The sequence below is a fragment of the Mobula hypostoma genome, chromosome 5 (genome assembly GCF_963921235.1).
Source record: "Mobula hypostoma chromosome 5, sMobHyp1.1, whole genome shotgun sequence".
NCBI classification, from domain to species: domain Eukaryota; kingdom Metazoa; phylum Chordata; class Chondrichthyes; order Myliobatiformes; family Myliobatidae; genus Mobula; species Mobula hypostoma.
This window is the reverse complement of record NC_086101.1, coordinates 161,830,493-161,852,534: the sequence shown is the minus strand read 5'-3', so window position 1 is coordinate 161,852,534 and position 22,042 is coordinate 161,830,493. Positions and strand designations below refer to the sequence as shown.

At 39.6% G+C, this 22,042-nt stretch overlaps 1 protein-coding gene across 6 annotated transcripts in view; it reads left to right on the top strand.

Moving 5' to 3' along the window:
- Positions 1 to 22,042, top strand: part of LOC134347117 (ceramide transfer protein) — a 139,021-nt gene that overhangs the window by 102,760 nt on the left and 14,219 nt on the right. For 4 of the 6 annotated variants that reach the window (XM_063049276.1, XM_063049273.1, XM_063049272.1 and 1 more), the window contains 5 exons: positions 5,423 to 5,580; positions 6,356 to 6,448; positions 7,262 to 7,348; positions 8,004 to 8,096; positions 9,290 to 9,364. In XM_063049276.1, the coding sequence (XP_062905346.1) occupies positions 5,423 to 5,580; positions 6,356 to 6,448; positions 7,262 to 7,348; positions 8,004 to 8,096; positions 9,290 to 9,364 (506 nt within the window). The remainder of the gene's footprint in view (positions 1 to 5,422; positions 5,581 to 6,355; positions 6,449 to 7,261; positions 7,349 to 8,003; positions 8,097 to 9,289; positions 9,365 to 22,042) is intronic. The other 2 variants (XM_063049275.1, XM_063049274.1) reach the window with 1 other exon arrangement.

Here is a 22,042-nt window from a genome sequence, read left to right as displayed (position 1 = left end):
GAATCTGCTCTGCCATTCAATCATGGGCTGATCCAATTCTTCTAGTCATCCCCACTCCACCCCATACCCTTTGATGCCCTGGCTAATCTAGAACCTATCTATCTCTGCCTTAAATACACCCAATGATTTGGCCTTCATGGCTGCTCATGGCAACCAAGTCCACAGATTTAACACCTTCTGACTAAAGTAATTTCTCTGCATCTCAGTTCTAAATGGATGTCTTTCAATCCTGAAGTCATGCCCTCTTGTCCTAGAATCCCCTACCATGGGAAATAATTTTGCCATATCTAATCTGTTCAGGCCTTTTTAACATTTAGAATATTTCAATGAGATTCTCCCCTCATTCTCCTGAACTCCAGAGAAAACAGCCCAAGAGCTGACAGATGTTCCTCATATGGTAACCCTTTCATTCCTGGAATCATTCTTGTGAATCTTCTCCAAACCCTCTCCAATGTCAGTATATCCTTTCTAAAATAAGGAGCCCAAAACTGCACACAATACTCCATGTGGTCTTACGAGTGCTTTTATAGAGCCTCAATGTTACATTCCTGCTCTTATATTCTGTACCTGTAGAAATGAATGCCAAAATTGCATTCACCTTCTTCACCACCTTCTCAACCTGGAGGTTAACCTTTAGGGTATTTTGCACAAGGACTTCCAAGTCCCTTTGCTTCTCTGCATTTTGAATTCTCTCCCCATCGGAATAATAGTCTGCCTGTTTATTTCTTCCACCAAAGTGCATGACCATACACTTTCCAACATTGTATTTCATTTGCCACTTCTTTGCCCATTCCCCTTAACTTAGTCTCTCTTGTAGGCTCTCTGTTTCCTAAACACTTTCCGCTCTTCCACCTGTCTTTGTATCATCGGCAAATTTAGCCACATATCCGTTAATACCATAGTCCAAATCATTAACATATATCATAAAAAGCAGCGGTCCCAACACCGACCCCTGTGGAACTCCACTGGTATCCAACCAGAATAGGATCCCTTTACTCCCACTCTCTGTTTTCTGCCGACCAGCCATTGCTCCACCCACACTAGTAACTTCCCTGTAATTCCATGGGCTCTTACCTTGCTAAGCAGCCTCATGTGTGGCACCTTGTCAAAGGCCTTCTGAACATCCAAGTACCCCACGTCTACTGCATCTCCTTTGTCTACCCTGCTTGTAATTTCCTTAAAGAATTGTAGTAGTTTTGTCGGGGAGGATTTTCCTTTCAGGAAATCATGCTGGCTTTGGCTATCTTGTCATGTGCCTCCAGGTACTCCGTAATCTCATCCCTAACAATGGACTTCAATAACTTCCCAACTACTGATGTCAGGGTGACAGGCCTAGAGTTTCCTTTCTGCTGCCCCCCACCCTTCTTAAATAACGGAGTAACATTTGCAATTTTCCAGTCATCCAGTACAATGGCAGAATCTATCGAACCTTGAAAGATCATTGTTAATGCTTTCACAATCTCTCCAGCTACTTCCTTCAGAACCCAAGGGTGCACTCCACCAGGTCCACGAGATTTATCCACCTTCAGACCATTAAGCTTCCTGAGCACCTTCTCAGTCATCATTTTCATTGCACAAACTTCACTTCCCTGACACTCTTGAATGTCCGGTATACTGCAGACATCTTCCACTGTGAATACTGATGCAAAATACACAATCAGTTCCCCTGCCATCTCTGCATTTCTCATTACAATATCTCCAGTGTCACTTTGTATTCATCCTATATCTACCCTCGACTCTCTTTTACCCTTTATGTACTTAAAAAAGCTTTTAGTATCATCTTTGATATTAGTCACCAGCTTCCTCTCATAATTCTTTTCCTTCCTAATGACCTTCTTAGTTTCCTTCAAGTTTTTAAAAGCTTCCCAATCCTCTATCTTCCCACTAGCTCTGGCTTCCTTGTATGCCTTCTCTTTTGCTTTTATTTTGGCTCTGACTTCACTTGTCAGCCACAGTAGTGTCCTCCTTCCCTTTGAAAATTTCTTCTCATTTAGAATATACCTGTCTTGTACTTCCCTCATTTTCTGCAGAAACTCCAGCCATTAATGCTCTGCTGTCCTTCCTGAAAATGTCAACTTCGGCCAGTTCCCCTCTCATGCCATTGTAATTTCCTTTATTCCACTGAAATATCAACACATTGGATTTTATTTTTTCCCTCTCAAATTTCAACGTGATCTCGATCATAGTGTGATCACTGTTCCCTAAGATCTCCTGAACCTTAAGCTCTCTTATCACCTCCGGATCATTGCACAACACCCATTCCAGCACAGCCGATCCCCTAGTGGGCTCAACAACAAGCTGTTCTAAAAAGCCATCCCTTAGACATTCTACAAATTCTCTCTTGAGGTCCAGTACTGACCTGGTTTTCCCAATCCACTTTCATGTTAAAATCTCCAACAATTATCATGACATTGCCTTTCTGACATGCCTTTTCTATCTCCTGCTGTAATTTGTAATCCACATCCCAGCTGCTGTTTGGAGGCCTGTATACCATTCTTATTGAATATTTTGCTTTAGTATTCACCATTGGTAGGTAGAGATTGCAGAACCTCTAGCAACATTCTTTGCATCCTCACTGGCTACAACCCAATAATTTTTCACCTTTCAAAACTCTGCCTCCCAAATTGTCCCTCAGTGATTCTGTTACTATTGGGTCATCTGTAGAATACTCCCAATAGAATGATTCCTCCCTTCCTGTTTCTGACTTCCACCCACACTAACTCAGTAGGCAATCCCTCCACGATGTCCTCCCTTTCTGCAGCTGTGATGCCATCCCTGATTAGGAATGTTGCTTTGCCCACCTCTTTTACCTCCCCCGTTGTTCCTTTTGAAACATCTACACCCCAGAACATCCAGCAGTGATTTCTACCATTGTGACAGACAAGTCTCAGTAATAGCCACAACATAGTAGTTCCGTGCTACGAAGACCTGTGCTCTAAGCCAGTGGTCCCCAACCACCGGGCCACGAGGAAACGATCTGATTTGGTGATGTGAAACGATATAAATCAGCTGCACCTTTCCTCATTCCCTGTCACGCACTGTTGAACTTGAACACCCTCCTCCCCCACCACCCCGTCGGCCGGTCCGCAAGAATATTGTCAATATTAAACCGGTCCGCGGTGCAAAAAAGGTTGATGACCCCTGCTCTTAAGTTCATCCTTGTTCCTGGCGCTACTTGCATTAAAATAGACACCTCACTGACTGCAGTTTTGCCCTATCAACTGACTATCCTCCCTTGCAGACTCTACATGCTGCATCTACTGGTACACCAATTGCCCCCATTCCCTAACCTATCACTCTGGTTTCCATTTCCCTGCCAAACTCGTTTAAACCTTCTCAACAGCTCTAGAAAATCTGCCCACAAGGGCATTCTTGCATAAGTGAATTATTCAATAGTTATTGGCTGTTCCATGTGGTTTTGATGGTATTGCTCTTGTATTACCAATAAGTTTGCATAAAAACACTATAGTAGCTGACAAAGCATGAAAATTTTGCAGCTGGCTCCACTTGTTGAATCCCAAGTGCTTATGTCCATAGAATCTGTGTCAGAATACTGAGTCAGGCAAGTGTGGTGTTAAGCTTGAGTGGTGGGGGCGGTGGGGGGTGGTGTTGGTTTGGAATAGGAACCACAGCAGTCGGGTAACACTTGGTAGGGTTGAGGGCATAGATATTATGACAAGTAAGACTGAAAGGAAGGATAGCAAGGAGCATACTAATGAACATGATGAGAATGATGGACTGAGGTGGATTTATTTCAGGCTATAATTATAATGAGTGAGGAGGATGAAGTTAGAGCCTGATTGTTGCCTTTACAGAAACTGGGTTGTATATGAGACAGGACTGGAAGCTCAGTGTTCCTAGGTTTTATTGTTTTAGACATGATAGGGAAAGTGTTAAGAGGTAGTGGAGTTGCACTACTGAAAGCAGAATGTCACATCAGTATAGAGGACACGCTGGAGGCTCATCCACAGAGACAATTTGAGTGGAGTTGAGAAATACAAAAGATGCGATTAAAATGACAGAATTATACCATTGACCACTGAGAAGTGGAGAGACAGATATGTAGGCAGATCAAGGAAGGGTGCAGAAACCTCAGTGTTGTTATAGTGGGACACCTTGACTTCCCCAGTATTAATTGGAACTTTCTTACTTCAAGAAGCTTACATTGGGTGGGATTTCTTCTATGCATCCAAAAGGAGTTCTGGAAACCATATGTGGAGAGTCCAGCTAGAGAAGAAAACATACTGGAGTCGGTTTTTGGAAATGAGCCAGGGACAGATGAGATAGTGGATGAACACTTTGGGAATAGTGACCACAACTGTTTACTTCAAAACTAGTTGTAAGTTTGGGTAAAATCGGATCTTGCCAGAGGGTAGTAAATTGGGGGAGGATAAACTATGATAGGGTAAGAGGCACTGACTGAGAGCAGCTGCTGTCAGACAAGTCTATGTCTGACATGTCAGAGTTGGTTCAAGACCAGGGAATCAGAGTTCAGGTTTGGCACCTTCAGGTAAGGAGCAAGGATGAGGATGGTAAAGTATTGGGACTTTGGATGACCCAAGATGCTCTAAATTTAATCAGGAACAACAAGCAAGCATACGTAAGGATACGTACATACAAAAAACAAGGATTAGTTAAAGCAAAAACTAAATCAGACACAGTCTTTGTAAAATATAAAGTTGCAGAAAAGTGCACATGCTGGCAATTAAGACCAAAATGGGCCATAAAATGTCCTTGGTAAGCAGGATCAAGGAAAATCTCAAGGCATTTTATACTTGTATTAAGAAAGAGGATATCTAAGGTGAGGTTAGGTCCATTCAAGGACAAAGAAGAGAATTTGTGCTTGGAAGCAGAGCAAGTGGCTAAGGTACTAAATTCATACTTTGTGTCTGTATTTACTGAGTAACTTCTGGAGAATACTGAGGGAAGGATGGGGCAAGCTAATGTGCTGAGATATTTTGTTATTGAGGTGGTAGTGCCAGGTTTTCTGAAAATCATTAAGGTGGATTAAGTCCTCAGGGCCAGATGGCGCATATCCAAAAATTTTCAAAGGAGCCAGTGAGGAGATTGCCAAGGATTTCAAAGATCTTTGTGTCCTCGCTAGTAACAAGCAAGGTCCCAGAGGACTGGAGAGCAGCAAATGTTGTGTCCTTGTTCAAGAAAGGAACTAGAGGTAATCCAGGTAGACCAGAGAGCCTCTTGTCAGTGGTAGGAAGCTATTGCAGAAGATACCAAGGGATTGGATTTGTGCATATTTGTCCAGCAATACGTACTGGCAGCATGGCAACTTTCAAGTTGATGAGTTCAGTTTTTGGCATTTCTTTATTTCTGGAAAAAAAAACTTGTACATGTTACCTTGGAGTTAATCTATGGTTAGAAAGTTTAATCACAACTTATCATCTATGGATAATCTTTTTTGTAGTGTTTCCATGTGTGTCACCCAAAGGGATCAATGGAATAGATTTTAAAGGTGAAGCTATCACTTTTAAAGCTACTACAGCTGGAATACTGGCTACGCTTTCTCATTGCATTGAACTAATGGTAAAACGAGAAGACAGCTGGCAGAAAAGAATTGATAAGGTAATACTGTGAATCCTGTGTATTGTTAAAAAACTGAAATTTCCCCACGTTTGCTTAAAACCATTATAATGGAGGTGCCAATAGATATTTTCCATGGTGATGTAGTTTGAGTTATCTTCAGAAAACAAGCCAAGGTTCTTCTGTAGAATTGAGTGGTGGGGGGCAGGGGAGAAAAGAGGATGGTCTATTCTGATGTGAATTTGGATGATGTAGCAAGGAGCTTCGGGGTTTTTTGAAATATTAAAGAGAAAAGGAAATTTTCACTTTACATATTGGCATCCAAATTGGAATGGGGCCATGATCTGATGAGATAAATGAAAGAAGTTTGGGTAAAGCTAGGGAGGGGAAACTAGGTTGGTTGATGTCTATTAGAGATCTCTAATGATCTCCGCAATTAGAGAGAAAAGTTCTATATAAAAATGCAAAAAATTTTGGGAATAACATTGGAAATACTTGCTATAGATAACTGGTGATGAACATTATTGAAATTTGGCGGGTGAATAAATTACAGAAATGCATGATACTGCCAAAGGATATCATGACCAAATTTGACTTATCTGCTCTGGACCTAGGGGAATGTGCTTAATAGAGAAAAGCTAAACTGATTACTTGTTTATAGATATAATTTCAGGATTTTGTATCTTATATTTTAAAATTCATAGTTAGACCCAGGTAGCAGAAGTGAAATGACCACTGTAGGCCGCAATAGTTTTTCTTCCCCACAACCTCATCTGTGGGATGGAATAATGTGCAACATTTGATCTTAAACATATAGGAGATTGAAAAGAGACGAAAAGTAGAAGATGCTTACAAGAATGCAATGTCGGAACTTAAGAAGAAATGTCACTTTGGTGGACCTGATTATGAGGTAAGACTCATTATATTCAATTTCTCTAATAACTCATTTTTGCTTGTCCTACAATGTTCATAATTTGAGTTGGAGAGCAAGGAAATTTGCAAAATTGCGAAGTTTGTTATTAATGATATAGTAGTTTTGCCTAAAATAAATTTATTTGGATTTTGGGTGCTTAGTTTAAAACCTTCTTGATTTTTTTTTAGAATAATTTTAGCTTGGTAAACACAAACTTTGCAGCAAGATTATGTTCCTTATTTAAACAAATGCTAAACTTTTCCCGCTTAATACCAGCATCGAATTATAGACAATGATTGTTGGAAATAATTTCACAATCACATTCTTGCAGCAAGCAAAAGGAAAGTTGGGATATGTGCTGCAGTACCAGAGGCTATTCAGAAATAGTCTTGCTGTGAAATTCATAACATTGTGAAATAATTCCCAGAATAATTCAGACTCCACACAAGAAATTATGATTTTTTTCCAAGGTCAGAGGTTCAGCGGTAATTGTATATGAATTCACTTTTTAGATCTAGCTTAATACCATTGAATGAGGTGTTTTAAAGAGAGTATAGTACTCTGATTCTGTATTAGTTGCCAAACCAAAGACTGCCATGGCAAATTTTGTATAAACACAACACTGTCTAATGGGAAAACTGTGAATTTCTATAACAGTGCTTGTATAAACTTCAAACGTTGTATTTAGTTTTGGCGAACAGTAATTGCAAACTGCAACCTCAAGTTCTGTGTCAACGTGAACAGCCTTCTGCATATAATTATATATTTGCAAGTCATTTTAGAGTTCATTTTGTTTTGTGCAATCCTTAGGAAGGTCCAAACAGTTTGATAAATGAAGAGGAATTCTTTGATGCTGTTGAAGCTGCACTTGACAGACAAGATAAAATTGAAGAGCAGGTATTCTTTACCTTGTAAATGAATTTTTGATGTAACATGCAGAATAAATAAGTGCAAGCCAGTTAAGTGAAATTAAGCTTCAAAAATATGGCTCTGAAATTATTGACAAAATTATTATACATATCATCTGAGAGGTAATTTTTTTTATATGGATTCAAAGATGTTTAACAGACAAAGTGGATTAGAAGTAAGTTGGGATTTTAGGTCAGAACCCTTGAGTGTAAAAGAATGAGAGATGATCTCACTGAAACAAAATTCTTGGTTTTGACAGGAGGTTGCAGCTATGATGTCACTCCTGGCAGAAAAATCTAGAAACGTTTTAAAATAAGAGATTGGTTATTGGATATTCTGGGCAATTTCTTTAACCAGAGAGTGTTGAATCTTTGGAATTCTTTACCCAACAAGGCTACGGAAGTTCAGTCATTATGATTTTCAAGAAAGATAAATAGATCTTTAAATGTTAAGGGAATAGGGTGATATGGAGTTGGCTAAGAAAGCACCACTGAACTGGAAGATCAGGCCTTACAGTTAAATAGTACAGAAGGTACAAGGGGCTGAATAGCCTTGAATCTCTTGTGGCTTTATTTTCCTGAACAGAAGCAGTTGTGTGTGTTAATCAATTTTAACTGAGTGTTGTAATCATTTTATTTTTCAGTCTCATACAGAGAAGTCAAGAATCCATTGGTCAGCTGCTGTGCCTTTTGGTGATTCCTTCTCAACAGTTGGTACTCACAGATTTGCCAAACAGGTATTTTGAACATTTTTTCCATTGTTAGACAGGAATTCAGAGGGATAGCGGAGTATATCCCGATGCCACTGTAATTTATTATGTTCTATAAAAGTTTGTTAATTGTTTAAACTTTTTTTGTCAAAGGCTTAAGTTGGTCGTATCTATGGAGATGCTACTTGTGATGTCACTTAATGTTGCGATGCCACTGTGAAATCACTGAAGTTCTGCTTGTGAAGGTGTTGATTAGTTGCTACCTTCAGACAAGCAGCAATGTTTTCCCCTTGACTGTGAAATATTGGCATGGGAAGGGGAGAATGAGACACTTAACAATTCATTGACTATTAGATCTGATGGAAAGCCTGAAATTCTTTTCAGTGGTGTTGATGAGAAATAGAATTCAGTAATTTCACAATAGAAATAAATTGGGCATTCATTCTAATCGAGAACATTTTTGTTCAATGGATATGTTAAAAATAAGGCCTAATTTTGTTTTTTCAACTGTTTGATTACCTTCTGGTGTTTAAAATGCCACCAGCATTAACCATGGTTTTTACTAGAGGCAATAAAATCTCTTTTTCATCTGTGATTAGTTTTCATGAGCCATTTTTACAAACAAGCAAAAACATTTGAATTGGTGTTTAGGTACTGGATTAAGAACTGATTCACATGTAACTGTTGCATATGAAGCTACTTTGGGCCAGCACCACATAAATGACGTTTAACTTACAACTGACAAACTATTTAGTTTGAAAATAGAGAACTTTATCCTTGTATTTCTACTGCATTTATCTGAAGTATTGAAAGTAATAAACAAATAATCAGTTTCTTAAATGTATATCATTTTTTTTTAAAAATGTCTTTGTGGATAATACTGGATTACTTAAACAATTGATTTCAATATCAAGAATTCTGTGAAGCAGTGGTTAATAACCTGTATAACAGTTATACTTGACAATTTTTGAGAATCTGGGCACTAATGGTGACAGTCCAGCAAAACAAATTGATCGTAAACATGCACCTGATTATTGCATTTTCTTCAGGCTCTTCGCAGTGGAATACACTGTTTAGTTGCATGACATCATTGTGGCTGTTCTCATTTCTTTAAAGCTTATTGGCACTTTATGCACTTTTTTGTGGTGAAGGTTAATGTTTGACTACCTTATTGTGCCTCTGTTCTGAACTGGGTTTTTCTTTATCTGTCTCTGTGGTAGCCCTTTAGTCGCTCTTCCTCCATGTCTTCCATTGATCTAGTCAGTGCCTCAGATGATCACAGATTCAGCACCCAGGTACTGTATGAACTCAGAGTGGTTCTTCTCTGCAGTTCAGTTCTCTTAACTACTTCACCTGGGTTTCCTCCCACTCCTAATAGTGGTTGATGGTGATGTTTGTTGATAATAACTTATTCCCTTGGCTAATTTTGTGTGTCCACTGCAATATAGATTTTTTTTGTAAAAATACTTAACTGTTTTAAAAACTTTAAACTGCAACTACTGTAGTAAAGATAATCCCAGTAAAGAAATCATAATAGCATGTCAAATTTTGTACAGTTGAAAATCAAAACTTTTGGAAAGCGATTATTTCTAAAGCTAAAGAACAAAATGAAATGTGTCATAAAATTGTGTGCTGTTAAGATGTATCTCCTATGGAATAGGTTAATCCAAGCATCACTGCTACAATAATGCATAACAGCATGCCATTACCTGAAACCTGCCATTACTAATATACATGTTCTGATGTTTTGTACTCATTTATGCATGATTGCTGATCTATAATGTTGAAAGTTTAACAATTGCATCTAGGTTCACTTAGCATGTTTACGTTTTTTGTGCAGTTGGCAATTTGCTTCAGCTTCATGTGGGAGAGGGAATTTCAGTTGATCTTAATGTCCTTATGACGCCTTTTGTCATCTGGTATTCATTAGTTTAAAATTAATTGCTCTCTAATTCTGAGGCAGGCCATGCTTTTTCAAGATTTGTCAGTAGACACCTCATATTATAATGTAGAAATTAATTTGTATTTCCAGCTCAATTCCTCCATTATTCCCCTTCCGTACCCCAATTCCCTTTTATATTCATGCAACAACTACTTTAAGTCCCATCAAGGAAGTTCATGATTTTTAAATTTAAGTAATTGAATATATTTAGAATCTATATTTAAAAGTACAGAAATTAGATTTTCGTAATTTGTCCTTCAGGTAAAGAAATAGTCATACAGCATGGAAACAGGCCCTATTTGTCCAACCCTACCTTGACTGCCCAGTATATGATTAGACATACACTAATATGGTTGACTTTAACTGCCTCTGTACTTGAGGGATGGACAGTAAATGCTGGTATTGTCAGTGCTGTTTACCTCCCATCAACAAATAATTTTGTTTTAAAAACCTGTCTATTTTGGACAGCATTGTTGAATAGTGTAAGAGTTCAATTTTGTGTTTTTTTTATTTGAGGATGTTAATGAATTAGTTTACCCTACCATGTCCAATGTGACACAGTGCCAATGATCTGCAACTTCATCCTCCGGTATTCAATGTAATTTTAAGAAAAATCCTTGTAGGCCTCAATTTGGTGTACATCCTCTAAGAACTGTACACTCTAGATTTAATTGCTGGCACTTTACCTAAAGTAGTGAAATAGATTATTGGGTAAGATGTGGGATGAGTGAGTAGAGGTAAATGCAGTTGGCCATGTAAATTATGCATCAGTTTTTGGAATGGTTGCTTAAATGAATCATTATATCCATTAAAAGTTTAAGGAACTCTGCAATTTAAACCTATTTTTGTAGAAGTGTTTTCATTAGTCATCAGTTTTAACCATGTATAATTAGCTTTATCTATTGATTCTTAAGCATTCACTCAAGGCCAAGGAAGAGTCGAACGCTTTCACAGAAGAGCATTGGCATTCCAGGTTCAATGGAATTTGAACTTGCATTGCCTTTAACTGCTTATTAATTTTACTGTATTTTATGAAGAGAAAATTCCAGAGGCTGCAAACTCTGCATTCAGTTATCCACCCTGTAAATTTAATGTTCTTCAAAGGTCTGCTATCTGCACTATGTTCGCTCCCTCCTTGAGTAGTGCATCAATCTTGCTTTCAAATCAACTTGTGTCTTCCCCACCCACCCCACTAAAATTTAGTTGATAATGTGTTATAGTATGTTGTACACCATTGTGAGCATGTTAAGATTCCTGTAAAGTCAGCGTTGCAAACTTCAGTCCCAAGTCAAATTTGTGTTGACAGTGAAGGAGGGCTGTTTCCTCTGCCTCATGCAAATGTTTGCTCTTATGAAGAGGAACCATTTACAGCTAAGCAAGTTATCACCAGTAGGATTGCCTTATAGTTGATACATTGACACCACTTATTACTTCAAATGTCTCAAGAATATGTTGAGAAGTATCAAATACTGTGCACTCTTAAAATAAGTTTAATTATATGCTTTCTCTATCACACTCGATGCACTCCTGCCTGAAAACTTGTTCATGCTGTAAGTAGATAACAAGTCTGCTCATTTTTATATTAATATTGTAGTACATTCTGAGTCTGATCCAGAATGGTAAGCTACAGGATAGTGAAGATGCTGCCTGACCTGCTGAAATTTCCAGCATTTTGCTTTTATTCGCAGCAATTTGAACTTTCTCATCAGTTATAGTTAATAATTTAAAGATGTTCAAGTTCAATATGTTTCAAACCAGTGTAAGAATTTCCATTTTTAATCATTCTAACAGTTCAGAAGTTAAATAACTTGTGTAGCTTTAATTTTTTCCGCATGCTATATACTACTACGCAACCATGAAACTTTCCACTTCATTTTTATTCAATTATATCTTGACTTAGATATATAATGCTCAGCAGCCTCAGCAATAAGTAGTCCATTATTTTTAACATCGCAAATAATGCAATTGCTAACAAAATAGCTTCCTGACAATTTGCTCAATTCTTCCTGCTTCACTTCGCCTTGGTGTATCTGAGAATAGGACAGTCATACACAATCTTGGAAATTTAATCCTCCACTAATGACACCATGGAGACAATTCATCAATTCCTTTCTCTCAACACCACCCCTCACTCTCGTCACTATTTTTAGCAGCAGCATTGCAGCTTCCTAGTAGAAAATGTTTTTTTTGAGAATTAGTTCATACTGATAAATTCTAATTTCTTAAGGTTTGGTAGCATTCGTTCCTTTTGTTAATCTTTCTATGTAAAATGTCTGTCACTTATTCTAAATAAATTTAATTTTCAGTTAAAGATTTAATGGATTTGCCCGAAGCATATCAGTTAACAGGATCTTGAGTTTAATGTCAGTGCACATTTATAATGCAGAGCTTTGTTTCTGTATAAGCAATAGAAGAATGTGATTATTGGTTGTAGTAATGATGCATTTCAAAAGATCAAGTTAAGAATAAGCACTATTGCGTTAGATAGCAGTTCTCATCTTAAAACTTCACTGTTTACACTCTACTGGAATGTCTGTTTTTGTAAACCTCCGTGTTTCCTCAGGTGGTTTGTTGGTGTCTGTATTTTTTCTAGTTGATTTCAGTTTGTAATACAATTGCATTATAAATGTTGTTCTTGCTCATTTGACAGCTTGTCTTTGGTAATCTTGGATAAAACTGCCATAAATGGAATGTGTTGCATGTATCAAAATGGTACACATAGAACAACTTCTCCAAAAGTACAACTTGTTTTGCATGTTGGCCTGAAACAGATTTTAGTAGAAGCAATTTGAAGTTTTATGTAATATGCAAATGCAGCACCAAATGTTATGTTCGTATTGTTGGAACCTATTATTATACTTTTCAACTTCAAATTCTATTCTATATTTTAGAAATCATATTTATAAAATATCAGCAAATCTGCTACAGATATAACATGCATTTTCTAGAATTGATTTCAGCGCAGGGAAATTGCTTGTATTATAAATCAAGATTTCAATATGTTCTTTACATTTGGCAGTTTTAAAAATTTCAATTTGGTGAATTTGGGTTGAATACATCAAGCTAAAAAGTAATAAGTGTTCAGGCTTGTATAAGGTGGATTTGAATTGATGAATTTGCTCCAAAATGACCACTAATTTGAGTGGATTTTAATACTAAATAGATTAGTGGTATGCACTAGTCCTCTAGCTTCATCTAAATCTTGAGACCTAATTTAGGTACGTAATATATTGTGGAATGTATGAGCCATAAATTGCCAGGGTACAAAGAAATAAATTTATGAAGTTGTGAGCATTTTCACTGGGGTTACCACTAATCAGATTTTCTTTAAAAATCCATATAATGCATTTTAGGATATGGTCTTTTGGCAGTTGTTACTCTCAACCATTCCCTTTCTTTCCCATCAGACTTTAAGTTCATTATTAACTTCAGTTAATGATCTGGAGCAACAATATTTACTCTTGATAATGATTATGGAAAAGCTACTGGATTGTTGTAAAAACATGTCTGCTTTACTGATGTTTTCTGTGAGGGTGGAAATCCTGTCATCCTTTCCCATAAGCTCATATTATTCCCAACTCACCCTGTCTGGTTGATACTTAAAAATGACTTCTGAAATTGCTTGAGTGATAGGGCAAATAGTAATGGCAATGTTGGTATGACATGCAAACCATGAATGGGAAAATGTGAATTTTCCTATTTGTCAATATAAATTATGACTCTTGACAAGAAAATCATAGTTCTGGTCTTGGTGATATTTTAAATACTTAATCACCTCATCATTTTTAAAAGCTTAATCATTAGATAGTTGCTCAAGTTTTGATGGTTAGCCCCAATAAGTTCTGGCTAACATTCTTTAAATTAGTTCATTTTTATTTCTGAAAATTTAAGTTTCTTTAAGCATTAAGACAAAATGCTTAGTTCCATTTATCATTGATTGATGACGAAGTTGAGTAAGATTGCAATATTTTTCAGAAAACACTTTAAACTCTGGGAAAGGGTGAGATCCAAAACAAATGAGCCCCAGAAAACATTACACGTGACCCTCACATAGGGTGAAAGAGGTTTTACGTTCCTAGAAAACAGTCCATGTCACAAATTTCTGTAATATGAAACCACATATTTGTGTGCACATGTGAGGAAATGCAAGTTGTTTTTTTTAAAAGCTATCTATTTACTTACCACACAAGTTCCATGAGAACAAATTTTATTCTGTATCTCAATCTTTTGAGTAGTGATTTGTTTAAGTTCCATTATGCACACACCGACAGTTGTCTTGATGCCCCAGCAGTAGCAAGCTTGTCTACATTATTATTTTGCAGATAGTTAGTATTTACCATTTGGTGGGTTAGAGTACCTAATGACTATTACAGATAATCTCTGATGCTCAGAAAGCTCAAGATGCTAATACCAGTGGAATATTTGTTATACAAAAGCTACATCCTTGACTAAAGAATGGTGACAGTCTGGAAATTGGCCAATTTATATAAATTTTTACAGTACCATGTTTTTGCCAAGTGAAATGATGCAGGTTTTTGCAGTTTTAATAATGAACTGTAGTAGATGCTTATACTAAGCTAAATGTACCGGAGCCTTCGCACTCAGATCGGCAGCTGCATCTTCAACTTCCTCACAGACAGGACCCAGGCTGTGAAAATAGGGGACAAGCTCCCCTCTACAATCACTCTGAGCACCGGTGCCCCACAAGGCTGTGTACTCAGCACCCTGCTGTACTCACTGTACACCCATGATTGTGTAGCCAAGTTTCCATCAAACTCAATATATGAGTTTGCTGATGACACAACAATTGTAAGCCGTATCTCGGGTAATGATGAGTTTGAGTACAGAGAGGAAATTAAGAACCTGGTGGCATGGTGCGAAGACAATAACCTATCCCTCAATGTCAGCAAGACGAAGGAATTGGTTGTTGACTTCAGAAGGAGTAGTAGACCGCACGACCCAATTTACGTCGGTGGTGCACAAGTGGAACAGGTCAAAAGCTTTAAGTTCCTCGGGGTCAATATCACAAATGACCTGACTTGTTCCAACCATACAGAGTTCACTGCTGAGAAGGCCCACCAGTGCCTTTACTTCCTGAGAAAACTAAAGATATTTGGCCTGTCCCCTTAAACCCTCACTAATTTTTATAGATGCACCATAGAAAGCATTCTTCTAGGGTGCATCACAACCTGGTATGGAAGTTGTCCTGTCCAAGACCGAAGCTGCAAAAGGTCGTGAACATGGTACAGCAAATCACACAAACCAATCTTCCGTCCGTGGACTCATTTTACACCGCATGCTGTCGGAGCAGTGCTGCCAGGATAATCAAGGACACAACCCACCCAGCCAACACCCTTTTCGTTCCTCTTCCTTCGGGGAGAAGACTCAGGAGCTTGAAGACTCGTACGGCCAGATTTGGGAACAGCTTCTTTCCAACTGTGATCAGACTGCTGAACGGATCCTGACCCGGATCTGGGCCGTACCCTCCAAATATCTGGACCTGCCTCTCGGTTTTTTTGCACTGATTTACCTCCCAATTTTCTTCTTTCTATTTATGATTTATAATTTAAATTTTTAATATTTACTAATTTTAATATTTAATATTTGTAATCCAGGGAGTGGGAAGCGCAGTATCAAATAATCGCTGTGATGATTGTACATTCTAGTACCAATTGTCTGGCGACAATAAAGTATAAAGTATTCAAATATTTTTTTGTTATTGATGAAATAACAAGGTAAGGATTTTCTCCCAGTTTATTTTTGTTTTCCTCCTTTATATTTGCACAGTTAGAACAGTAGGGATGCAAGGCAGGATAATTGAATGTGCCTCTTGCAGGACATAGGAAGGCAGGGAGACCTCCAGTGTTCCTGAGGACTACACCTGGAAGAAGTGCATCCAACTGCAGCGTCTAACACTCCACGTTCAGGAGTTGAAGCGTAGAATTGGATGGACTCTGGATCATTCAGAAGGCTGAGGGGTTAACAGATAGCATGTAAATAGCAAGGTAGTTGCACCCAAGGTGTAGGACACAAGAGACTGGGTGACAGGGAAGGGAAAGGGGTTAAACAACTAGTGCAGAGTGCCCCTGTGGCCATCCCCCTCAGCAACCACCTTGGGTACTGTTTCAGGGGGATGACCTGGTAGAGGAAAGACACAACGGTCAGATCTCTGGCACTGAGTCTGGCTCTGTTACCTCAGGAGGGAAGTTGCGGGGGAGAAAAAGCGAGCTGTGATGTTAGGGAGCCTGTTAGATAGGGGGAATAGAAAGGAAGTTCTGTGGACAAGAACTACATTCCCAGATTCTGCTGGGTTAATGGTCCAGACAATCTCTGATCAGGTCCTCAGCATTCTTAAGTGGGAGGGTGAGCAGTGTGCAGTCAGAGGTCATGGTCCATGTGGATACCAATGACATGGGTACGAAGAGTGATGTTGTTCGGCAGAATGAGTTCAGGGAGTTAGGTGCTACGTTAAGGGATAGGATCTCCAGGGTTGTGATCCCAGGATTGCTACCTGTGCCACGTGCTGTTGATAGGAAGCAAGTGGCACAGGGAATTAGTAGCCAAAAATAGGATGATCATGCAGTTTAACACATGGTTGAGGAGTTGTTGGCAAGGGAGAGTGTCAGATTTTTGGGTTATTGGGCTCTGTACAGAAGAGATGGTTTGCACCTGAAATGGAGAGGGACTAGTGGGAAGATTACTGGCACTGGATTGGGGGCGGGGGGATAGTGGTGAAAACCAGGGTTGCAAGGTGATGGGAACCAGAGTGCCAGAACAAATAGTGGAGATATTGTGGAGACATGTTGTTAAGATCTCAGATAAATTCAGGAATCAAAAGGTTGAGTGTGCAACAATGTCCTGAGCTGCGTATGTTTCAATGCAAGAAGTATCATAGGAAAACTGGATGAACTGATGGGCTCAGGGCATGGTTCAACACCTGGAATTGTGATATTGTAGCCATGAGTGAGATTTGATTGCAGGAGGGGCAGGTCCAGAAGCTCCATATTCCAAGGTTCAGTTGTTTTAGAAGCAACAGAGCAGGAGGGGTTAAAGGGGAAGGGTGGCGTTATGAGCCAGGGAAAATTACAGGCAGTGCTCAGTCAGGCCAGACTGTAGAACTTGACTAGTGAGGCTTTATGGGTGGAACTGAGGAATAGGAAAGGTATGACCATGTTAATAGGGCTATATTATGGACCACACAACAGCCCACAGGATTGGAATTGAAATGACTTTATTTCTTACATCCTTTACATCCTTCACATCCATGAGGAGTAAAGATCTTTATGTTACGTCTCCATCTAAATGTGCAATGTGCAATCATAGTCATTTATAATAATTTATAATAGAACAGTCAATGTAACATAGAAATACACTCAAATCAGTGTGAGTTAATCAGTCTGATGACCTGGTGGAAGAAGTTTTCCCAGAGCCTGTAGGTCCTGGCTTTTATGCTGCAGTACCGTTTCCCGGATGGTAGCAGCTGGAATAGATTGTGGCTGGGGTGACTTGGGTCCCCAGTGATCCTGTTTTCACACCTGTCTTTGTAAATGTTCTGAATCATTTGTAAAGAGATGGCACCTGTTGCGAGAAACATAAGGTTGTTATAGTAGGTGATTTTAATTTTCCACGTATTGACTGGGACTCCCATACTGTAAAAGAACCGGATGGAACAGTTTCTCAAATGTGTTCTGGGAAGTTTTCTTAGCAAGTGCACAGAAGTCCCAACGAGAGAGTGCAACACTTGACAAATTAACAAATTGCATGTCACATGCCGGTGATAATAAACCTGATTCTCATTGATCTATTATTAAGGAATGAGGCAGGGCAGGTGACAGAAGTTTGTGTAGGTGAACAACTTCGCCATTAGTTTTAAAGTAAATATGGAAAAAGATAGGTATGGTCCATGGGTTGAGATTCTAAGTTAGAGAAGGGCCAATCTTGGTGGTATCAGAAAGCATCTGGCAAAGATGTACTTGGAAGTGGAAGGCCTTCAAATGTGAAATTTTGAGCAGAAAGCTGGTATGTGTCTGTCTGAATAAAAGGCAAAGATAACGGGTGTAGGGAACCTTGGTTTTCAAGAGATAATTGGGCCCTGGTTAGGAAGAGAAGGAGGGCATAGCAGGTATAGGCAGGGGAAAACAAATTAGGTAGTTGAGGAGTATAAGAAATGCAAGAGAATACTCCTGAGAGAAATCAGGAGGGCTAAAAGAAGGCACCTTATGAGAATAGGTTGAGTGTACTTGGCCTTTATTCCTTGTAGCGACAGAGGACAAGAGGTGCACAAGATGAGGGGCAATGATTGTGTGGATAGCCAGAGGCTTTTTCCCAGGACTGAAATGGCTAACACAAGGGGGCATAGTTTTAAGGTGCTGAGAAATATGTACCAAGGGGATGTCAGGGGTAAGTTTTAAACAGGGAGTTGTGGGTACATGGAATGCACTGGCAGCGGTGGTGGAAGTGGATGCAATAGGGTCTTTTAAGGGCCTCTTAGAGAGGTACATGGAGCTTAGAAAAATAGAAGGCTATGCTCTAAGGAAATTCTAGACAGTCTCTAGAGTAGGTCACATGGTCGGCAAAACATTGTGGGCCGAAGGGCCTGTAATGTGCTTTAAATTTCCATGTTCTATATGCTCTTAAGACATGAGATTGCCCTAGCAGGCAAGGCAAAGGAGAATTCGAAGAGATTCTACAGATATATTAAGAGCAAAATTATAGCAAGGGTCAAAATGGGTCCTCTGGAAGATCAGAATGGTATTCCATGTGTGGAGCCCAAAGAGATGTGGGAGTTTGTAATTGGATTTTTTGCACTTGATGGTCACAGAGGCTGTAAAAGTGAGGCAAAACAGCATCAAGACGTGGACACTATACAAATTAGAAGAGGATGTGCTTGCTGCCTTGAGGCAAATTAGGGTGGCTAAATCCCCAGTGCCTGACAAGGCAAGGACATGGCAGACCAATTGAATAATTACTTTGGTTCTGTCTTCACTAAGGAGGACATAAATAATCTTCCAGAAATAGTAAGGGACAGAGGGTCCAGTGAGATGGAGGAACTGAGTGAAATACATGTTAGTAGGGAAGTGGTGTTAGGTAAATTGAAGGGATTGAAGGCAGATAAATCCCCAGGGCCAGATGGTCTGCATCCTAGAGTGCTTAAGGAGGTAGCCCAAGAAATAGTGGATGCATTAGTGATAATTTTTCAAAACTCGTTAGATTCTGGACTAGTTCCTGAGGATTGGAGGGTGGCTAATGTAACCCCACTTTTTAAAAAAGGAGGGAGAGAGAAACCGGGGAATTATAGGCCGGTTAGCCTAACGTCGGTGGTGGGGAAACTGCTGGAGTCAGTTATCAAGGATGTGATAACAGCACATTTGGAAAGCTGTGAAATGATCGGACAAAGTCAGCATGGATTTGTGAAAGGAAAATCATGTCTGATGAATCTCATAGAATTTTTTGAGGATGTAACTAGTAGAGTGGATAGGGGAGAACCAGTGGATGTGGTATATTTGGATTTTCAAAAGGCTTTTGACAAGGTCCCACACAGGAGATTAGTGTGCAAACTTAAAGCACACGGTATTGGGGGTAAGGTATTGGTGTGGGTGGAGAATTGGTTAGCAGACAGGAAGCAAAGAGTGGGAATAAACGGGACCTTTTCAGAATGGCAGGCGGTGACTAGTGGGGTACCGCAAGGCTCAGTGCTGGGACCCCAGTTGTTTACAATATATATTAATGACTTGGATGAGGGAATTAAATGCAGCATCTCCAAGTTTGCGGATGACACGAAGCTGGGTGGCAGTGTTAGCAGTGAGGAGGATGCTAAGAGGATGCAGGGTGACTTGGATAGGGTGGGTGAGTGGGCAAACTCATGGCAGATGCAATTTAATGTGGATAAATGTGAAATTATCCACTTTGGTGGCAAAAATAGGAAAACAGATTATTATCTGAATGGTGGCCGATTAGGAAAAGGGGAGGTGCAACGAGACCTGGGTGTCATTATACACCAGTCATTGAAAGTGGGCATGCAGGTACAGCAGGCGGTGAAAAAGGCGAATGGTATGCTGGCATTTATAGCGAGAGGATTCGAGTACAGGAGCAGGGAGGTACTACTGCAGTTGTACAAGGCCTTGGTGAGACCACACCTGGAGTATTGTGTGCAGTTTTGGTCCCCTAATCTGAGGAAAGACATCTTTGCCATAGAGGGAGTACAAAGAAGGTTCACCAGATTGATTCCTGGGATGGCAGGTCTTTCATATGAAGAAAGACTGGATGAACTGGGCTTGTACTCGTTGGAATTTAGAAGATTGAGGGGGGATCTGATTGAAACATATAAGATCCTAAAGGGATTGGACAGGCTAGATGCGGGAAGATTGTTCCCGATGTTGGGGAGGTCCAGAACGAGGGGTCACAGTTTGAGGATAGAGGGGAAGCCTTTTAGGACCGAGATTAGGAAAAACTTCTTCACACAGAGAGTGGTGAATCTGTGGAATTCTCTGCCACAGCAAACTGTTGAGGCCAGTTCATTGGCTATGTTTAAGAGGGAGTTAGATATGGCCCTTGTGGCTACAGGGGTCAGGGGGCATGGAGGGAAGGCTGGGGCGGGGTTCTGAGTTGGATGATCAGCCATGATCATAATAAATGGCGGTGCAGGCTCGAAGGGCCGAATGGCCTACTCCTGCACCTATTTTCTATGTTTCTATGTTTCTATGTTCCCTTGGAACCTGTAGGAGGCAAGTGTAGGGGCCCTGCAGAGATATTTAAAACATCCTTAGTGACCAGAGGATAGCTAATGTTCGCTGTTTTAAAAAAGGCTGTAAAAATAAACCAGGAAATTACAACTGATGAGCCTGACATCGGTAGTGGGAAATTTATTTGAAGGTATTCTAAAGGACCAGATATGAGTTTTTGGATGGAAATGGATAGAAAATAGTCAGCATGGTTTTGTGCATAATAGGTCATGTGTAACCAATCTTGTAGAGTTTTTTGAGGAAGTTGCCAGGAAAGTGGATGAAGGCAAGGCAATGGATGTTGTTTACATGGACTTGAGCAAGGCATTTGACAAGATCCCACATGGGAGGTTGGTCAAAAAGATTCAGGCGCTTGGCATTCAAGATGAGATAGTAAATTGCATAGACATTTGCTTTTTGGGACAGGCCAGAAAGTGGTGGTAGTTGGTTGCCTCTCTGACTGGAGGTATGACCTGTGGAGTGCTCTGCAGGGATCGGTGCTAGGTCCATTGTTTGTCATCTCAATCAATGATCTGGACGATAATGTGGTTAAATGGATCAGCAAATTTGCGGATGACACTACAGTTGGAACTTTAGTGGACCGAGAGGAAGGCTCTCATGGCTTGCAGCAGGATCTGGGCCAGCTGGAAAAATGGTTGATTGTATTTAATACAGACAACCGGGAGGTGTCACACTTCGGTAGGGCCAACCAAGGTAGATCTTGCACACTGGTAGAACCAAAGGGATCTGGGAATACAGGTCTATAATTCATTGAAAGTGGCACAGGTTGATAGGGTCGTAAAGAAAGCATTTGGCGCATTGGCCTTTTTAAATCAAAGTATTGAGTACAGAAGATGGGATGTTATGAAGTTGTATAAGACCTTGATGGGGCCTAATTTGGAGTATTGTGCACAGTTTTGGTCACTTGCATACAGGAAAGATGTAAATAAAGTTGAAAGAGTACAGAGAAAATTTACATGGATGTTGTCGAATCAGGAGGACCTGAGTTATAAGGAAAGATTGGGTAAGTTCGGACTTTATTCCATAGAATGTAGAAGTTTGAAGGAAAATGTGATAGAGATGTACAAAATTGGGAGTATAGATGGGATAAATGCAAGTAGGCTTTTTTCACTGATGTCATAGATTAAGGGTGAAAGGTGAAAAGTTTAAGGGAACATGAGGGAAATCTTTACTTGGAGGGTCATGAGATTTTGGAACGAGCTGCTCGCACAATTGGTGCATGCAAGCTCGATTTCAACGTTTAAGTTTGGATAGGAACTTGGGTGGTAGTGGTATGGAAGGCTATGATC